The sequence below is a fragment of the Lactuca saligna genome, chromosome 7, assembly GCF_052625555.1.
Source record: "Lactuca saligna cultivar CGN05327 chromosome 7, ASM5262555v1, whole genome shotgun sequence".
In the NCBI taxonomy this organism is placed as follows: domain Eukaryota; kingdom Viridiplantae; phylum Streptophyta; class Magnoliopsida; order Asterales; family Asteraceae; genus Lactuca; species Lactuca saligna.
In genome coordinates this window covers 6,116,867-6,135,348 of record NC_136423.1, presented here as the reverse complement: position 1 = coordinate 6,135,348, position 18,482 = coordinate 6,116,867, and the positions used below count along the sequence as shown (strand labels likewise).

Here is an 18,482-nt window from a genome sequence, read left to right as displayed (position 1 = left end):
TAGGATATGACTTGCTCTTTTAATCTCTATCAACTTATAATAGTCGGTTGAGTGACATTTTAAACAAAAAAACCCACATTGTGCCCTTATAAAGTCAAAAAAAAAAAAAGATTGGAGATCAATACAAATTGAGTGTGAATCGGCTTCAGAAGAAAATAAGAGTTTTTTTTTTTTTTTACGAATTAATCTCTGAACTTATTTATTATTATTATTTTTTTGGCTTTATAGAGGTACAATGCCAGTTTTTTTTATCTAAAAGGTCACTGAACCAGCTATTACAAGTTAACATGGACTAAAAGATCAGGTCATATCCTAAGTTAAGGACCCATACGTTCGAAAAAAACTTTTGGGACTCAAAGGATAAATCATAGAAAGTTCGTAGGACATTTGTATCATTTTCACTTTGCCATTTACCTTCTAACTTAATGTTTTTTTTGTAAATGCAGATATATTATAAGGTCAAATGTTATCGTTATAAATGTTTACTATTTAGGTTATGTTTGGCGTAACAGTTGAAAAATTAACTGTTAGCTGAAAAGCTAACTATTAAATAAAAAACTAGTTGATAGCTGAGTTTACAAAAAAATAATGAATTTACAAAGAAATAACTACTCTTAAATATCATTTATGTAACGACTGATTTTTAATCCATCAAAAATAATAAAAATTTAGAAAGAACAAAAATACTTTTAGATAGATCTATAGTCATTGATGACCTGTAATTAAAGTATTTTTTGCTTTTCTCTCTCTCTTTCATTAGAAACACATGAACTACATTTATGCATGAAAAATGAAAGTTATGTAACTACATATATCAAAGCTTATCATCATATTCCAACAAAAGAGAATACATTCGCAAGTAAGGCACATATTGTGTGACTAGAATTCATTTGCAACGGGAGTGAGCAAGGGTTTATTTGTGAAAAACGCTTCTAGATTACTTAACAAAATTTGAGCAGCATCATGAAACGATTCTCTCGTGAAGGCTGTTCTATGAGGTAAAAGCACAACATTATCTAATTCAAGCATTTGTGTAGGTACGTTTGGTTCGTTCTCGAAAACATCCAAACCAACACCTCCAATCTCTCCCTCAACTAAACACTTCACCAACTCCACCTCATTAATAATGGCTCCACGGGCCACATTAACAATCACTCCTGTTTTTCCTAATGCCTTTATTACTGTATTGTTCACCATATGGCGTGTGTCATTAGTCAATGCACAACAAATAATGAGGGCATCTGAATTAAAAGCTAGCTGGAGGACATTTGGATAAAAAACAAATGGAGTGGAATGCTTTTTGTGCCTTGAGGTATATGAGACTACGCAACCCATGGCCATTAGTCTTGTCGCAACTCTTGAACCAATGTTTCCAAGACCAACAATTCCGATTCTTTTTCCTCCTATCTAAAAATCATCATATCATTTAATTCAATCATAAATAAAATATGTATTAGATATGTAATATTAGAAGTAACTCGACATAATCAAAAGATCGTTTTTTTAATGCAAAGATGAACTAAATTGTACGAAATTAACATACGTAGGTTGGTAAATCAACTTGTTGAGAAAACAAAGTCAAAAAATAAAATCATATGCTCCAAACACAACCATATATTAAATTCAAAAAATAAAATTATACACTCCAAGCACAACCATAAATTAAATAGACGCGTTAATGTTGTATGTTTATGCTTTAATTAGTTATAAACTTGAAAATTAACTTAATAACTTTTTAGGATTTCTATTTTATGATTATATTTTACTTATTTAAAAATAGCTTTTGTTTGTAACGGGTTTGTAATTATTAGAGTGTTTTATATATATAACAATAATCAATATTATTTTACCAATAAAATCATTTCTCCTATATGTCACAAACTGACCTTGGAACCAAGAGGATACTCCCCTGTAACCGGCCACTGTCCACCGCGAACAAACCTGTCACTGGCGGTAATTTTCCTCATTACGTCGATATAAAGCCCTACGGCGGCGTCAGCTACATCATCAGAAAACACATCTGCAACATTAGTAACCGTAATTCCGCGGCGGCGACACTCAGCCATGTCTATGTGGTTGACGCCAGTAGCGGAGGAGACAACGAGTTGGAGAGCCGGCAGGTCGCGTATCACTTCAGCCGTGATTGGACGTACGCCGGAGCATAGGATGACTCTAACGGATTGCGCGTATGAGCGGAGGAAGTCGTGAGTAGGTAAGGGTGAGTCGTATGCTTTCAAGATCTGGAATTTGTTGGAGAAGTATTGTTCGTGGACGGCGAAAACAGGAGGTGGACGGAGGATTAGTACTTGTCGGAGATCCGACGGGGATTGGTGGTCTTCTGGATCCATTAAGATAAGGAACTGAACTCCTGAATCCCGATTGGTAGAAGTGGGTGATAATTTGGGATCGCATCTTATCTTATATGCCAGACCACAATTTGATAAAGTTAGTAAAGTTCGAATATGATTTGAATTTGATTATCTTCTGCGAAAGTCGCAATAAAGATTTGATGTCATAAAATAACTACTTTTCAATAATTTTAGTTTGCATCACATGCATTATGCATATGTGTTTTTAACAATCTTATGATCAGTTGATTACTTGATTAAAATAAAAAGCATAAGCTTGAAGTTTATAATACATTTCAGGAATAAATGTTAGGTCCCCGATAGTAATATATCGTTAGTACCTGATGGCATAAAATTGTTCAGTTTTGGTGTGTTGAGGTTGTCAGGTTTAAATTGTTTTGGGTTTAGAATAAAGTAGGGAACAGGGATGAATAGAAAATATGTAATACCTTATGGGATTTTTTTTTTCTAAAAAAGTGGTGTGTTTTTTATTTTGAACTTAGGGAAAATGACTTAAAAGCCCAAGAAAGTTTTCAAACTATTCAAAAAATCCCGATCATGTTTTGTCTGTTTAAAAAAACCCAACGAACTTAACTTTTTGTTTAAAAAGTCCAGCAAAGTTCCAAACCATCCAAAAAATCCCAATTTTGTTTTGTTTAAGTTCATTGGGTTTTTTTTGAACAGTCAAAACATGATTGGAGTTTTTTAAACGTTTTGGAAACTTTATTGGTGTAACAAGTCATTTTCCCGATACGGAGTCACGTCATCTATTTATCTTATTTGACTTTCAGAAAAATGTAACTTAGTTGGGCTTTTTAGATAAAATGTTAAGTTTGTTGGGTTTTTTTTTTACAGACAAAACATAATTGGAGTTTTTTGAATATTTTGGAAACTTGGTTGGGTTTGTAAATCATTTTCCCTTTTAACTTATTTGCACATATAGAGGTTTTTAGCATCTTTTGTACAAATGGGTGTTGTTGGGCCATATAAACCAATGTTTTTTTACAAGTTACATTGTTATTGTAATTAGATAAAATTACAAGAGTCGAAAAATTGTCACTTTAGGCCAAACAGATCTGGACTAACATTAATGGTCCAAAAAGTTTCATTTTGTTGCGAGTTTGGTTAATTTTGGTTTGATTTTTTATAAAATGAGGATTTTGCTCTTCATACTTTTTTTCAATTTTTATTACATAAATTAGAAAAAAAAAAAATACTCTCTCACACATACCGGTGGAACCTCTCATCTCCTCACCCCTCGCCTCTCTCTCTCTCTCTCTCTCTCTCTCTCTATATATATATATATATATATATATATATATATATATATATAGAGAGAGAGAGAGAGAGAGAGCACCCTAATTGCCACCGCCATCCGCCATCACCACCCTCTGTTGCCCTCTTCCTTTCTTCCGTTAACTCCCATGTCATGAAACCCTAACGCTCAAATTCCTGAAACCATAACATTCTTGTCGTTATCATTTTTGGCAAAGTAGAATCATTTATATCCATCTTCCATCCAGCCATCACATTTCTCCTTGTCGCCACCACGACCATGCAACCATTGAATCTGATATGATTCCCGCACCACCATCTCCAATATGTTTCGAAAGCCGCTTTTACAAAACCCTAGCACAACCACCCTTCTCATTCGTAACTAGGGTTTTCGTCTTCAAGATTTGATGAGAAAGCGACATTGTTGGAGAAGGAGATGGACGAAGTTAGGGTTTGCAGAGGCGACTGGAACGAAGGGAACAAGTCTAAACCCTAGCCACCGTTACCTTTGGCCCCTTGCTAAGGATTCAGTATACTTATGGCAGCTTTTGAAGATGCAATGCAGGTAACCATTTTGAATGGCGAAGGAAACGAAAAAGTTCAGGATCTGTTTTTTCTCGATTTCATTCCTCTGTCGCTAAGGCTTGAAACCCTAAGTAGTGTTATGACGATGTTGATACCCAGAAACACCGCCATTCCACCGTCACTATGTTCATCAAATCCGATTGTGTTTCTTAAAGCTGAAAATAGTGATCTTTGTGTTGGGATTCGAAGGGAAAAAAAAGGAAACCCTATTGAGAAATTTAATGGTGAAAGCTTCAAGTGTCATGACTGCTATGAGGATTCAATGGTGTCCAGGATCGGGGTAATCTGTTGTTTCACTGCATATGCCCTTTTATCATTTTTTATTTCCTTTTTCATTTTATGTTCTTATAAGATAATCTGCTATCAGAAAAAATGTATGCTTGTTTCTTGATCGTGAAGGTGGCTGGAACACAATTAGTATCGTGATGATGGTGATCATGTGAAGGCAACAAGGAGATGGTGTTGTTTAGAGAGAGAGAGAGAGAGAGAGAGAGAGAGAGATTTTAATTTCTTTAATAAAAACAATTGAAAAAATAACAAAGGAAAAATCATCACTTTATAAAAAATCAAATCAAAATGAACCATACTCGCAACAAAATGAAACTTTTTGGACCATTGGTGTTAGTCCAAATTTATTTGGCCTGAAGTGATAACTTTTAACATACCACGGAGATCATTCTTGCAATTTTATCTTAAAATTATAATATTACAAGTTTAACCATTTATCTCATGACAAGTTACAAATTATATACATAGATAAAAAAATATGTTCCTTTAGGAACAGTGCGTTTGTGTCATTGGTGGATATATATATATATATATATATATATATATATATATATATATATATATATATATATATATATATATATATATATATATATATATATATATATATATATATATATATGAATGAAAAAAATGCTTTTCTGCTATCGGGGGATTAATTTTTTTTATTCTTTTTTGAGTGAAAGACATTGTTTCTTTTACATTCCCTTTTTACCTGCTTTTCCGTTATTGGTTCCACCGTTTATGATGTGCACATGCTTCCCTGAGGTCATCCGATGTCAACATGTTTCTTAGAGGATCATCTTCTCATGTGTCATCAAGTCTTAATGTTTTCAAAATAGTTGGGAAGGACATCTATTCAAATATCTATGTGCTTGGTCCATATGGATTTTTTTTGCCTATCATTTTGCCATAATTTTTTTTTTCATAAAAAAGAAAATTAAATTAACCCCACCCACCTACCCCATTCCCTACTCTTTCTCTCTTACTTGAAAAACACCATCAGCCTCATCATCTTTCCAGCCACCACTACACCGGAAAATCCAACCACCACCTCCACCAAAAATATAAAAAACAAGATTCAAACTCATAAGTCCATCACATGAAGCACCACCATTTCCTTTTTGTATATTTACCACTCCAAAGCCACATCATCCTAACTTCCAACTAACTAACAAACTCAAAATCTTCCATTCTTCCAATCATAAAGAGAACAATGAAAGGGTGACTTCGAATTTGAAAATTCAATTGATCCATGTAAGGAAATAATTTTATATTTTTAAATGGACCATGATTTAGGTTTTTTTGTTATTAATTTTTTAAACTTCTCTCTCACATACAGACCACAACTAATTTATAAGTTAATTTATTTTAGAATTTGTGTTAGGTTGTAATTTTGTCAAATCCAAAGTAGCTTATAAAATAACTTTTTAAAAAATTATTTATACTTGTGGCTCAACAAGTTTATTGAGCACTTTAAAATTCTTCAAAATATACCCTTTATTAATTATCAAAATCTCATTCTTCTACATGCTCTTTTATGAAATTTTACACTTTCTGCTAGTTATCAACTAATTTACCAAACATTATTTTTAATCAATTTGCAATAGTTTTTCGTTGATCCATCAAACACAAGCTAAAAAATACTTTTAAAATCATCTATATGTACCGTGTAGCCATGGATATATTATGATTTACGTATTTTTTGTTTATTTTTTTAAACTCTCTCTCTCTCTCTCTCTCTCTCTCTCTCTAGAAAAACAACTAACTATAAAAACAAAAGTTATGTAACTAAATAGATCCAAATTTATCATATTCTAACACAAAGAATCACGAGTAAAGCACAAATCGTGTGACTAGAGTTCATTTGCAAATTGCAATGGGAGCGAGCAAGGGTTTTTTTTCGTGAAAAATGCTTCTAGATTACTTAACAAAATTTGAGCAACATCATGAAACAATTCCCCACACCCTCGCACACATAATCGTCACCAATACCCATACATCTTCCCATATGCACCTCACCCCAACCCACCCACACCCATACATGCACTCGCATGTCCATCTTCATGACCATGTCTCACCCCCTCCCACACCCACACATGTACATAAATACACATCTCCATGTCCATGTCTCCCCCACCTTTACACCCATATTTACCCCTATTTAACATTCATAATATCTGTTTTAAAAACTTATATTTTTCTTTACATATTACTTTTAAATTCAATAAAAAGAATATATGTTTGAGCGGATAAGAGTCTAACAAATTAAACTTTAAAATAAATGGAGTTTTTATTAAATAAAAGTTATATCATTTTATTTAAAAATAACATTAAATTAAAAAAAAATAGTTTGGTTATGTTACATAATTTACTTTTCAATTTATTGGACAAATAAAATTTTGATCATTTTCTTTAAAAATAATATTTAATATAAAAACAAAAATAAAATAGTTTGGTTATGTAATTTACTTTTTAATTTATTTGACAAATAAAAGAAATTCTATATCATCATACATTGCAAATACAATAGAGAAAAAAAATCATTTTATATCAACCAAGCCATAATATTTTTCAACTTATTTAAAATTGAAGTATTTTAACGAATAAGTAAGCCTCAACCCAATGTTAAAGATTCATAAAAAAAGGTCTACATATTTTTATAGATATCTCTTTAAAAAAATGGGACTTATAAGGTTGGAGGGACTGGTGCCATAAGAACCGCACTTCTTCCTGTAACACGTAGTAGCCACATCATTTATACCATGCAAAGTGTGGCTCTTTACCACACTTAGGGTATGGGAACTATGGTAGCGAAAGAGAGAGATGGGAGACGAGGAGAGAGAGAGAGAGAGAGAGAGACATTAAAAAAAAAAGAGAGAGAAAAAGGAGTGCAGAAGAAACTGAAAGAGGTGTGGTCAATTCGCTCCCAAGACTACATAAGGGGCGATGTTACCCTATGTCACACCCCCAAACCAAGAATGGCGGAAACGTCCGGGGGTGGAGGACTTCATGTAGAGTATCACAACAATGAGTATAATAGTGCTCAAAGTAAATACAACCAACACAAATATAATTGAAAACGTTACATCAAAGCACATGTTTACATGATTCACATCAATTACATTATGATACAAAATGAACTGTTTGACGATTTATCGTCCCATCCTCAAAACGTTGTTGATTTCCTGTTTTCACTGAATTCCTGAGAATACAAGTAGTTTTGAAAAGTGTCAACACAAAGGTTGGTGAGTTCATAAGAGATTTCGTTCGAAAAGTAAATCGTTTTCCTTGTAAAAGCGTTAGAGTATGTATCCAGAAAATCCGATATTTTCTTTAAAATCTGTGTAATGCAGTCTTATGACTGAAGACCAAAATGTATAAGTAACCTTTCTTATTAGTAGAAAATGTTATGCATTTAAATGGACATGGACGCTTTTGAATTAAATAAAATTTCTGTACGTTCTCATGTTTGTTAATACATTATATATATGTAGTCCTAAATTAGAGGACCGAGTAATAACAAGTATTGACCATACTTAAAAGTATAAATGTGGTTTCAAATGATGTGTAGTCGTAACTACCAAAACCAAAAGTGTACAGTAATTATCTGTACTCATAGAGATAAAAAGTGATTTTAAATCAACATAAAACTCATTTAGGTTTTAAAAATAAAATCCCATAAACTTATGGATTGTTATATCCCTATGTGAGTCGTTATAATCATACTATGACTATGTGAACCTGCCATGACGTTCTCAGGCGTCGCGAAAATTAAAATGACATTTGTCACCCGTAGACCTGCAGGTCCAACTGTAGCTAGCAGCAAGGTGTGGGGTGTCAAACCCAATATAGATCTATATACAAGTATCACGTTCTCCCTCAAGGAGATTCTGATTATAACTACCAGGAATTATATCCCGCACTCGGACGTACGGGGGGAGAGAGAGAGAGAGAGAGAGAGAGAGAGAGAGAGAGAGAGAGAGTCTCACAATATAGGATAACAAGTTTACATGAAATGTGTGTGAATATAAATCTTTCTTGTATGAATGTACCCTTTTTGTACGAGTGTGTTGAGTGATGTATCATAAACTATACCTATTATAGTTTATCTAAAATGTATGTAACATGTATGAACTCTTTTATGGAAATGTATTAGTGTTATGAATTTATCAAACTATACATTTATAGTTTAATATACGTGTTCTAAAATGAATGAATAATATTTATTATGAATGACTTAGTTTCAGTTCATGATGATAAACTAACAAAGAAACACATTCAGTAATTAGAACTTATGATTATACACTTTGCTCAACATAATACAAAGTGTTATGATATTTACAGGTTGTTGGCTAACTTTAGCCATTCTGCCCTGTTTTGGAAAAATCATAGAAAAATCATAAGAAGTCAAAAACTAGATCCGTAAATTCTAAGAGTTCAAAAAATGTGTCTAGTTTACTCATAATTTTTATCACGATTTTTAACGACCTCCAACTTGGGTGAATAAGTCCAAAATCACAGACTGGTCCGGATTGTTGTTTGAAATGATAGACAGTTTTGTAAAAATCACCATAAATTGTAGAAAAATCGTATGGAGATGTGCAAGTATCCATTTTAAAGCTAAGAACTTGAACTATTTGAACCTTGTACAGTTTTGAAAACAAAAATGTTTAAGATTCCCAAAACAGTCCGTGAATGGAGTTGAACTTTTCTGGTGAAGGCTGTTAGAAAATTTTAGTTATGTTCTTGGTGTTTTAACTTGTATTCCCCCCCCCCCCCCCTGAAAACTTGAGAAAACATGAAAATGTAGGGTTATGAACTCACCTTGAGTGATTTCAGTAGATAAGTGTTGAAGAAGAGAAGTGTTCAACCCAAGAACACTTGAAGAATCACTTGAAGATTCGAAGCTCTAACACAAATATAATGGAGTTTGTGTAAGATATCCATGATTTGAGTGGAAATAAGTGAGATAATCATAAAGAGAATGGATTATGCTTACCAAATGTGGAGGAAAAACTCAAGATCAGCCCTTGAATCTCGAATTTCTAGAGAGAGAAAGTGAGAGAGGAAAGAGTTTGATCTTCTTGTGAAATGAGAGCAAATGAGAGAAGTGAGGAGAGAGGATGAATATTCAGCTCTCAAAAACGTGGGAAAGAGTGATAATTGAGTGGAAATGACATTGATGTGACCTAGGTAAGGTGGGGAGGTGTGGCTGGTCATAGAGTGGGTGTGGGAGTGGTTGCTTGTGTCATAAGGTAAAGCAAAGTCAACACTCCACCTCTTTGTACTTTACCCACTTGCTTTTATTATTTAAATAAAGATTTTTATGAAAATATGATTAAATTGTGAATATTTAGGGTTTATTATGTTAAAATATGATTTTGGGTGAAAATCCCGCGTTAAAATAATTAAAAACGGGCCTTAAACGCAAAACTACGCGAAAACCGGGAAGAAAGGCATTCCCAGCGAGACCTCTCGGTCCCTAGGCCGAGGTTCGGTCCTTGCTGGGAGCTGTAGCCGGAAACGAGGCGAACAGAAGGAAACGAAGGGGCGAGGAAGCGAGAGGCGAAGGCGAAGGCGAAGGCGAAGGTCAGACCCGAAATGAACCGAATGAACAGTAGTGAACAGTACTCTCGGGTTCGGTTCCTCCTGGGTTCGGGTTCGGTTCCACCTGCTCTCGGGTTCGGTTCCTCCTGGGCTCGGGTTCGGTCCTCTTGCTCTCGGTCCCTAAGAGGACCTTCGGGTCCTAAGAAGCTTCGCCTCTTATAAGAGGGTTTCGGTTCCTAAGGTCCATTTTTCTCATTTTTACCCCGTTTTAAGCCGTTTTTGACCCAGTTAAGGGTCGGAATGACCCGAATGATTCTAAAAAGTTACGGGAAGCTTTTGAGAGAGATTTGGGAGAGATTTCACATACTTGGAGAGATTTGGGAGAGATTTAACATTCTTGGAGAGATTTCTCATAAAAAGAGATATTTGAGAGAGGTTTCACATACTTGGAGAGATTTGGGAGAGATTTGACATTCTTGGAGAGATTTCTCATACAGAGAGATATTTGAGAGAGATTTCACATACTTGGAGAGATTTGGGAGAGATTTCTCATACTTAGAGAGGTTTGGGAGAGATTTCACATACTTAGAGAGATTTCTCATTCAAAGAGAGTTTTGGGAGAAGTTTCACATACTTAGAGAGATTTGGGAGAGATTTCACATACTTAGAGAGGTTTGGGAGAGATTTCACATACTTAGAGAGATTTCTCATACAAAGAGAGTTTTGGGAGAGGTTTCACATACTTAGAGAGATTTCAAATAGAGAGAGATGGAGTGAAAACGATTGAGAGAGGTTTCGAGTGTGGCATTTGTGAGTGTCCGGCTCCGCAATGCAAGGTCCGTAAATATTGTTAAGCCTTGTTTAAGGATCTGACACACTCCCGATGAGTATGCAACATTCTTTTATCGGTTTGGCTAGCCACGTACCACAGCTTTCGGTTAACGAGATCTAGATGTTCGCACTTTTGATTTATGATCTCTCATTAGAATAGAGAGTTGTGTAGAAATTTCATAATGTAAATTCTAGTACCCAAGGGCAAATTGAGTCAAACGGTTTGACTTGTTGACTTTAGTTGACTTTGTCTTGACCGAAATTTGACAGTTGTCACACCCTATCTATGTGGCACTGAATGTGGCCAAACCACGATCCATTCCCTTAAGCCTAAGACCATCTGGTATGGTCATCACGAGAGGGTTAGTGGTCTAGGTGTCCACTAACCACAAATACGAACACCATCCCAAGGTGCTAGTGTGGATAGTGGTGGAACTATTTCGTGGTCATTTGTGGTGGAGAGCACGGAACATCAAATCCAATCAACTTACTTCTATCTCTATTTCTCTTTATCTCTCTCTCTCTCTCTCTACCTTTCTCCACATCTCACTACACTTTAATTAATTAAAAAAAATTATTTTAATAATAAAAAATAAGAAGGATATAACGATGAGTATCTCAAGCTTTTAGTGGTAGTTAGTGGTGATTATGTGGTACCCATCACTATAATGGCTAGTGGTAGGTATAACAGATAACCTAAGGCCATCTCCAATGGGAGCTTAGTGAGAGGTTTAATGTGGAGTTTAATCTCATTAAACTCAAAATCTCATTATGGAAAAATGACTAGGATTCAATAGAATGTGAAGTTAAATCCCCATTAAACTCTATCCTGTCTCTCCTCACACATACATACATACATACATACATACACACACACACACACACACACACATATATATATATATATATATATATATATATATATATATATATATATGAAGAGGTTATAATGAAAACGTATAAAGATTGAGAACACGAGAACAATTATGGACCAATCATTTTCAAAGGGGTGATATAGGAATTTTACAATTACAATAATGAGGCAGTCAACTTAATTAAATTATAGTTTCCTATAATATTGCCATCATTTATTTCAACTATTTTCCAAAAAAGTTATATTTTTTTATTAAAATAATAATATTAAATTGAATGAATTTCCTCTAAAATATGAAAGTCCACGGTTTAGTTGTAATGAATTACTAATTTGGTAATATCAACAAAACTCAATTTTATTTCAGAATTTAGTTGTATTTAATTATTAATGAATATCTAATTTGGTAATGGTTTTTTTATTCGTTGATAAATGAATTCAATGACTATCATATTAATAAATGAATAAAAGAAAGTTAGATTCATATATTTACACAACTATATTCATATATAATCATGAATGAATAAACAAAATATAGAGATAAAAAGACGATACATATATAATTGTAAATGAATAAATGAAATGTATACATAAATAAATCAACATAACTGTAAGCCAAAAATAATATAATTTTAATTACAATCGAATAACACATTGTATAACATGTAGATCAAAATGATGTTTCGAGAGTTTTCCACGTCCGATATCAACATCAATTGCTGCATTTAGTTCCTTCGTAACTTCGACTTAGTCTACTGTCTACAAAAGGTCAATAGTATATAAACACACTGCATGTTTATTAATTAATGAATATAGATACAATTTAGATGAAAGCTATTAAGCATGCATAAGTTATTCAATTATGAAGTAATCATCAATAAACTAGTAAAACAGAAGAAAAAAAAACAAACAAATAATATCATTTATTCATTAATGGATAACAAGTAAAACAGAAACTATATGTAATCTGATTTATTTAATAATAAATATTAAATAAAATTGAAATTTAGCAAATCTTCTTTTCATTAATGATTAAAGCTCCAAAAAAGAAATTATGTTCTATTCGTTATGAATCAAAAAAAAAATAGAGATTTAAAAAAGAAAAAGAATTCATAATCCCCTTTTCTTTAAAACTATTTAAATGTATCAACAAAAATAGACATGTAAAAGCAAAAGTTGTATAAACAATTAGCAATTGCAATAAGTAAAAAAAGTGAAGAAGACTCACCTGTGCTTGCCAAGTAATAGAGACGAGCGAAAAAAACAAGGGAAAAGAATTTTTACCCCTTTTTCTCTTTTTAAATTTTGTATCATTTCACGTCTTTTTCTGGTAGAAACAAGGAAAGGAAAGCATCAAGTCTTTTCTTCCTTCATCTCTCAATCGACTATGCCTCTTTTTTCCTTCTAATTTGTCTAAATGAATAGTATATCATACATAAATACAATTGTAATCATAAATTAATAAATCACAAGATAAATATGCAACATACGAATACAATTTTAATCATAAATGAATCAAAAGTATTTCCTTTCCTTACAACGGCCGTTTTTTTTGGGCAAATTACCAACTTCAACCCATTATATAACATTTAGATAGTAGCTACAAAATTTTTTGCAATAAGCTATAAACACAAATATTGATAAAAGAATTAACCAATAAAAACAAACAATTACAGAAACATATATAAATGAAAAACAAAACTATAAAATAAATTTAGAGATTGAATATTTTAACAAATGTAGAACAAATTATAAGCAATACACCCTTTTAGTTTTTACTTAAATTGATTCGTGTATTTAGGGCCACATGGATTTGAGTAGGGTTTGGATTGCTCTTATTAAAACCAGTCAAAGCATTAGATTAAAAATTGCTTCCTATTGTAAATACGCTAAAACATATAAATCGAAGACAAACTTGAATGTTTATTTCCCATCAGATCCGTAAAATAAACCACATACAAATTATAACAACTGGAATATGTGCAATGCTTTGTTAATTGCAATGTGATGAACCTGTGTCGGATGCTTTGTTTATCAAGAGATGGGTTCGATATGATGATGGCGTTTGGGTTGTGTAGTTGGGGTTGAGATCGCGAGTTGGTGGTCGCGATGAAGAACAGTGCTAGACGATGAAGGTAACTGGAGTTTGTTTTTTTGGTGGTCAATCAAGATAAATTTATACAGATAATTAAGTTGAATTAATTGAAACGTATATCCTTTGTGATTTTGTTGAAGAACCAAATTTCCTATACTACCCTTGATCACTATTAAATATTTACAAATTGGTGCCACTTAGTTTTAAAATTTACAAAAATGGCACACTTGTATTAACCTTAGATTTTCATATTTAAACAGTCAAAATCTATTATTGCGTTCTCAATCTTTTCGGCGTTTTCGAATTAACTTACCCCTCTCTCTCTCTCTCTATATATATATATATATATATATATATATATATTTTAAATTTATAATTTATAATTTTTAATTAAGGTTAATTTAAATTGTAGTTTTTCATTTTTAATTTCATGATAATTAATTTTAAAAAAATAACAATCATTAAATTGTATAAAATTTAATGAAATATAAAATTTAATAAGTAAAGTTGTGTGGTCAGTGGAATTAGTTAATTCATTTAACTCATATGAGTTTATTGTATTGTAATGAACTAAATCCCTAGATTTAAAACGGTTACAAATGGAAAATTAAAAATTAAAGCATTTAGTTTATTTCGATCAATAATAAAATAGAGAAATTAAAAAAAATCTATTGAGTGAACCTGAAAAAGTAGAGCGAAAATCATGACAGCGATACTGACCAATAGCTATCCCTTTGCTCGAGCTTGACAGTTAGTTCCACCGCCAGCCACAACCGGTCACCGTCGTATTTAGAGACTCCTCCCGCGACATTCCTTTCCGCTTCATGTTCTCGACCAACTATCCTTCTCGAAGTAATTCTTTAACCTTAATTCGCTATTGCTTCGAAATTCGTGTACTTTTTTGGTTACTTGTTTTGAAATTTTAATGTCCAAACTTAGGACAGTGTTACGTGAATAGAATTGACGATTCTGTATTACTATTACTCGTAACTAGGTGTGGATAAAACGAACCCGAAAAGTTGGGAGTTGAAACCCTAGATTTGATCGACATATTTGACACTGTTCGTCTGTTTCTGTGTATTCTTGTTATCATTATGAATATAGGTTAATACTTGTGTAATTCGTATGGCCGAGCAATTAATTTCAGAATTGTATCAGCTTTTGATTCATGATTATCGTCCACATATTGTTTATTATGAGGATAATCTATGTTGAGTCAAATAATCATCCATTTGATTTCTAATTTAACCAGGATTTTCTAAACATTACAAAACTATCGAAGAGCTGCAGTAAAAAGGCATCTAAATACAATCTTACTCTGCACGATTTACCATAGCTGATAATGTAACTTTCATAACGATCATTCAAACACATCCATATGTTAACAGGAATCAGAGGTTAGGCGATTAGGCTAGAGGATTGTTAATATGTTAGGAAATCAGGATCAATAGGTTGCTCCTTATCTTAACAACAAATGATAAGAAATACATTTTCTTTTATGCTCAAACTTTTGAATCTAATCATGGATCTTTTGCTTCTTCAATGGATGTGAATGCCTGAATTTCCATGCTTGATTTCAGGAAAGTCTGAATTGTTTACATTGTTGATTCTTCTAATCTTTATAAATTCCAATTTGTGCAGATCTAAGTGCTCTAAACATGGAAAAACAAGATTCTTCACAAAAAGAAAAGACAGCAGATGACCTTCCAAATGTCTTGGTTCTTGGGCCACCTTCTGTTTTCAAAGCTTATGAGAGACGATTCTCAGATAAATTCCATTGTCTAAAACCATGGGAATCCCCTATTCCACTCCACCAATTCCTTTCTACCCATGCAGGTTCTGTACAAGCTATGTTCTGTTCTGTTTCATGCCCCATTACCACTGACATTTTACAGAAGCTACCTGAGCTTCGTTTTATTGCAACCAGCAGTGTTGGTGTTGACCATATTGACCTCCATGAGTGCAAACGGCTTGGAGTCAAAGTTGCTAATGCTGGCTCTGTTTTCTCAGAGGATGTTGCTGATATGGCTGTTGGTTTGTTGATTGATGTGTTAAGAAGAGTAAGTGCTGCTAATAGCTTTGTTAAGGCTGGATTATGGCACCAGAAAAAAAATTATCCTCTTGCTCACAAGGTTCTCTCTCTCTCTCTCTCTCTATTTATGATATATATATATATATATATATATATATATATATATATATATATATATATATATATATATATCATAAATAAGTTTTATGCAAGAAATAGCAATGTACTTTTGTTGATATGTTTATTATAGCATCCTGCTTTCATTTATTTCTATCATAGCATTGTACCTTGAAAAACCTAGCTAGTTATAGCAATGTCATTGCAATAGGAGAATTTTCAATGTATAATGTTCCTAATAAGAAAAATAAAATAAGATTACAATGTTATAATTTGGTTAGATTTCTAAAGTGAAATGCCTTGATGAGAAAAAAAAAGTTGAAGTACAATGTTGTAATAGAAAGCAATAACATTAAAACAAAAATAATTGAAAGTACATTGCGAATTCTTTTGCATTTAGCTCTCAAGAAGAGATTATCCTCTTGTTAACATGTTTATCTCTCCTTGAAATAGGATTGCATTGTACTTTAACAAAACTACCTAAGTATAGCGAAGTCATTCAAATTGGAGATTTTTCAATGTACAACGCCTTAACAGAAAAATATTGAAAGTACAATGTTGTAATATAAAGAAATAAAAGTAGGATGCAACAATACACAAATAAATGAAACTATGTTTTGTATAATTATATTTAGCCCTACAAATAATATTAGGATTTGTTACTATAGTTCATTTACAATGCCTTAATAAAAAGAACTTTTAAAAGTACAATGTTGTAGTAGAAATGTTCAATAGTTGGATGTTATATTATACAAATAGATGAAAGTACATTGCTATTTCTTACATTTAGCCATAAAAAAAATATATATATTGGAAAGTGCGTTGCTAACTTTGGTCTACTAATATATATATATATAAATTCAGTTGGGTGGTAAGCGAGTAGGGGTTGTAGGAATGGGAAACATTGGTTTGGAGGTGACAAAGAGGCTTAAAGCCTTGGGTTGCATTATCTCTTACACTTCTAGAACCAAAAAACCCGATCTCACATTCCCTTTTTTCCCCAATGTTGTACAACTTTCAACAAACTGTGAAATCCTCATCATCTGTTGTGCATTAAACGACCAAACACACCACATGATTGACAAAAACATCATGTTGAATTTAGGAAAACAAGGAGTTATAGTGAACGTAGCCCGAGGGGCAATCGTTAATGAGAAAGAATTGGTGGAGTGTTTAGTGAAAGGGGAAATTGGTGGGGTCGGTTTGGATGTTTTTGAAAACGAACCAGGTGTTCCTCATGAGTTATTGAAATTGGATAACGTTGTGATGACACCACATCATGCGGTGATGACTGAGGAATCTTTCATGGGTCTTTTTGAGGTTGTGGTTCGGAATTTGGATGCTTTTTTCGCGAATAAACCTTTGAGGTTTCAAGTGTGTAGTGGGGATGACTGAATTGGATGAGGATTTAGATACACTTTTTCTATATAAAATAAATTTGTGGTGTATATGTGAATTAATTCCTTCAAAATTTATCATTAATAGTGGTATATTTTGATTTAAACTATATATTTGAGGGTAAAAAGAACATTGTATTTTGGTTATTTCATGTCAAAGTACGAGAGCTTCAAATATTTTCTTAAATACACTGTTATGTCACATTTCACCGTTAATTTATTATATCATGTGAAAACGTTATATATATATATATATATATATATATATATATATATATATATATATATATATATATATATATATATATATATATATATATATATATATATATATATATATATATATACACACACACAAAAGTAAATACAACATTAAATTTTAATAACGTTTGGTTTAAAATGGATTATTGGTTAATAGGTAAGCATTAGAAAATATATTATTGGTTATTAAAATTTAATAGGTAAGCTAATGGTTAAACCTCTTATTAAATTAGAAAGACAAATCTAACATAAATATTAAGTAGTTTTCTAAAAAAAGGCAAAATTAAGCCAATTGAAATAATTGCTAGTGAACTTGTAGATCATGCGAAATAGATGTTGACCTATGAAATGATCTTTTTTTTTTAAAAAAAAAAAAAAAACGATTTTGTTTTAGTTATTGGAAGTGATCACACTCAATCCATTTAAAAAATGGTGTCAAATCAATTTGATTACAAGCTTACCAGTAAACCATTAATTTTAGAAATTGTTACTGCGCCATCATATTTATCTTTTTGTTTTGATTTTTTTTTCACGTTAAATTAAATAAAAATACATAAATAAATATTTTATATTAATTAAAATCACATTATATTAATTAAAAAAATATCGAATTTTAAAACCTAAATTACTATAAAAAAACATAAAAAAAACATTGAAAATTATACCTAAATTACTAAAAGAACATATAAAATAAAACTTAAATTTTAAAACACTATAACCGAATTTCCATATTTTTTGCGGACTTGGTTTATTTCTAAAAACACGGCTAGATTTTCCGGGTCGAGATCAGGTTGTGGTTTTGTGTTTAAAATTTGAAGATCGGTATTTGCTA

At 32.2% G+C, this 18,482-nt stretch overlaps 2 protein-coding genes across 2 annotated transcripts; one reads left to right on the top strand and one right to left on the bottom strand.

Moving 5' to 3' along the window:
* Nucleotides 1–812: 812 nt before the first annotated feature.
* LOC145005543 (glyoxylate/hydroxypyruvate reductase HPR3-like) lies at nucleotides 813–2,437 on the bottom strand. Its single transcript, XM_078964628.1, has 2 exons — nucleotides 1,887–2,437; nucleotides 813–1,407 (listed from the first exon to the last, which is right to left on the bottom strand). Exons 1-2 carry the CDS (start codon nucleotides 2,346–2,348, stop codon nucleotides 880–882), a joined length of 990 nt encoding a protein of 329 aa, XP_078820754.1. The 5' UTR covers nucleotides 2,349–2,437; the 3' UTR covers nucleotides 813–879.
* A 12,084-nt stretch (nucleotides 2,438–14,521) lies between these two features.
* On the top strand, nucleotides 14,522–17,576 carry LOC145006390 (glyoxylate/hydroxypyruvate reductase HPR3-like). Its single transcript, XM_078965476.1, has 3 exons — nucleotides 14,522–14,695; nucleotides 15,485–15,975; nucleotides 16,857–17,576. The coding sequence occupies exons 1-3, from the start codon at nucleotides 14,668–14,670 to the stop codon at nucleotides 17,385–17,387; spliced, it is 1,050 nt and encodes a 349-aa protein (XP_078821602.1). The 5' UTR covers nucleotides 14,522–14,667; the 3' UTR covers nucleotides 17,388–17,576.
* The last annotated feature ends 906 nt before the right edge of the window (nucleotides 17,577–18,482 follow it).

Bases quoted from the DNA above. Each gene is read 5' to 3' on its own strand.
- LOC145005543 (XM_078964628.1), bottom strand. From the start codon at position 2,348: ATGGATCCAGAAGACCACCAATCCCCGTCGGATCTCCGACAAGTACTA. The intron at 1,408-1,886 runs GTCAGTTTGTGA...GATGATTTTTAG, and splicing joins AGTATCCTCTTGGTTCCAAG to ATAGGAGGAAAAAGAATCGG.
- LOC145006390 (XM_078965476.1), top strand. From the start codon at position 14,668: ATGTTCTCGACCAACTATCCTTCTCGAA. The intron at 14,696-15,484 runs GTAATTCTTTAA...CAATTTGTGCAG, and splicing joins GACCAACTATCCTTCTCGAA to ATCTAAGTGCTCTAAACATG. The intron at 15,976-16,856 runs GTTCTCTCTCTC...ATATAAATTCAG, and splicing joins ATTATCCTCTTGCTCACAAG to TTGGGTGGTAAGCGAGTAGG.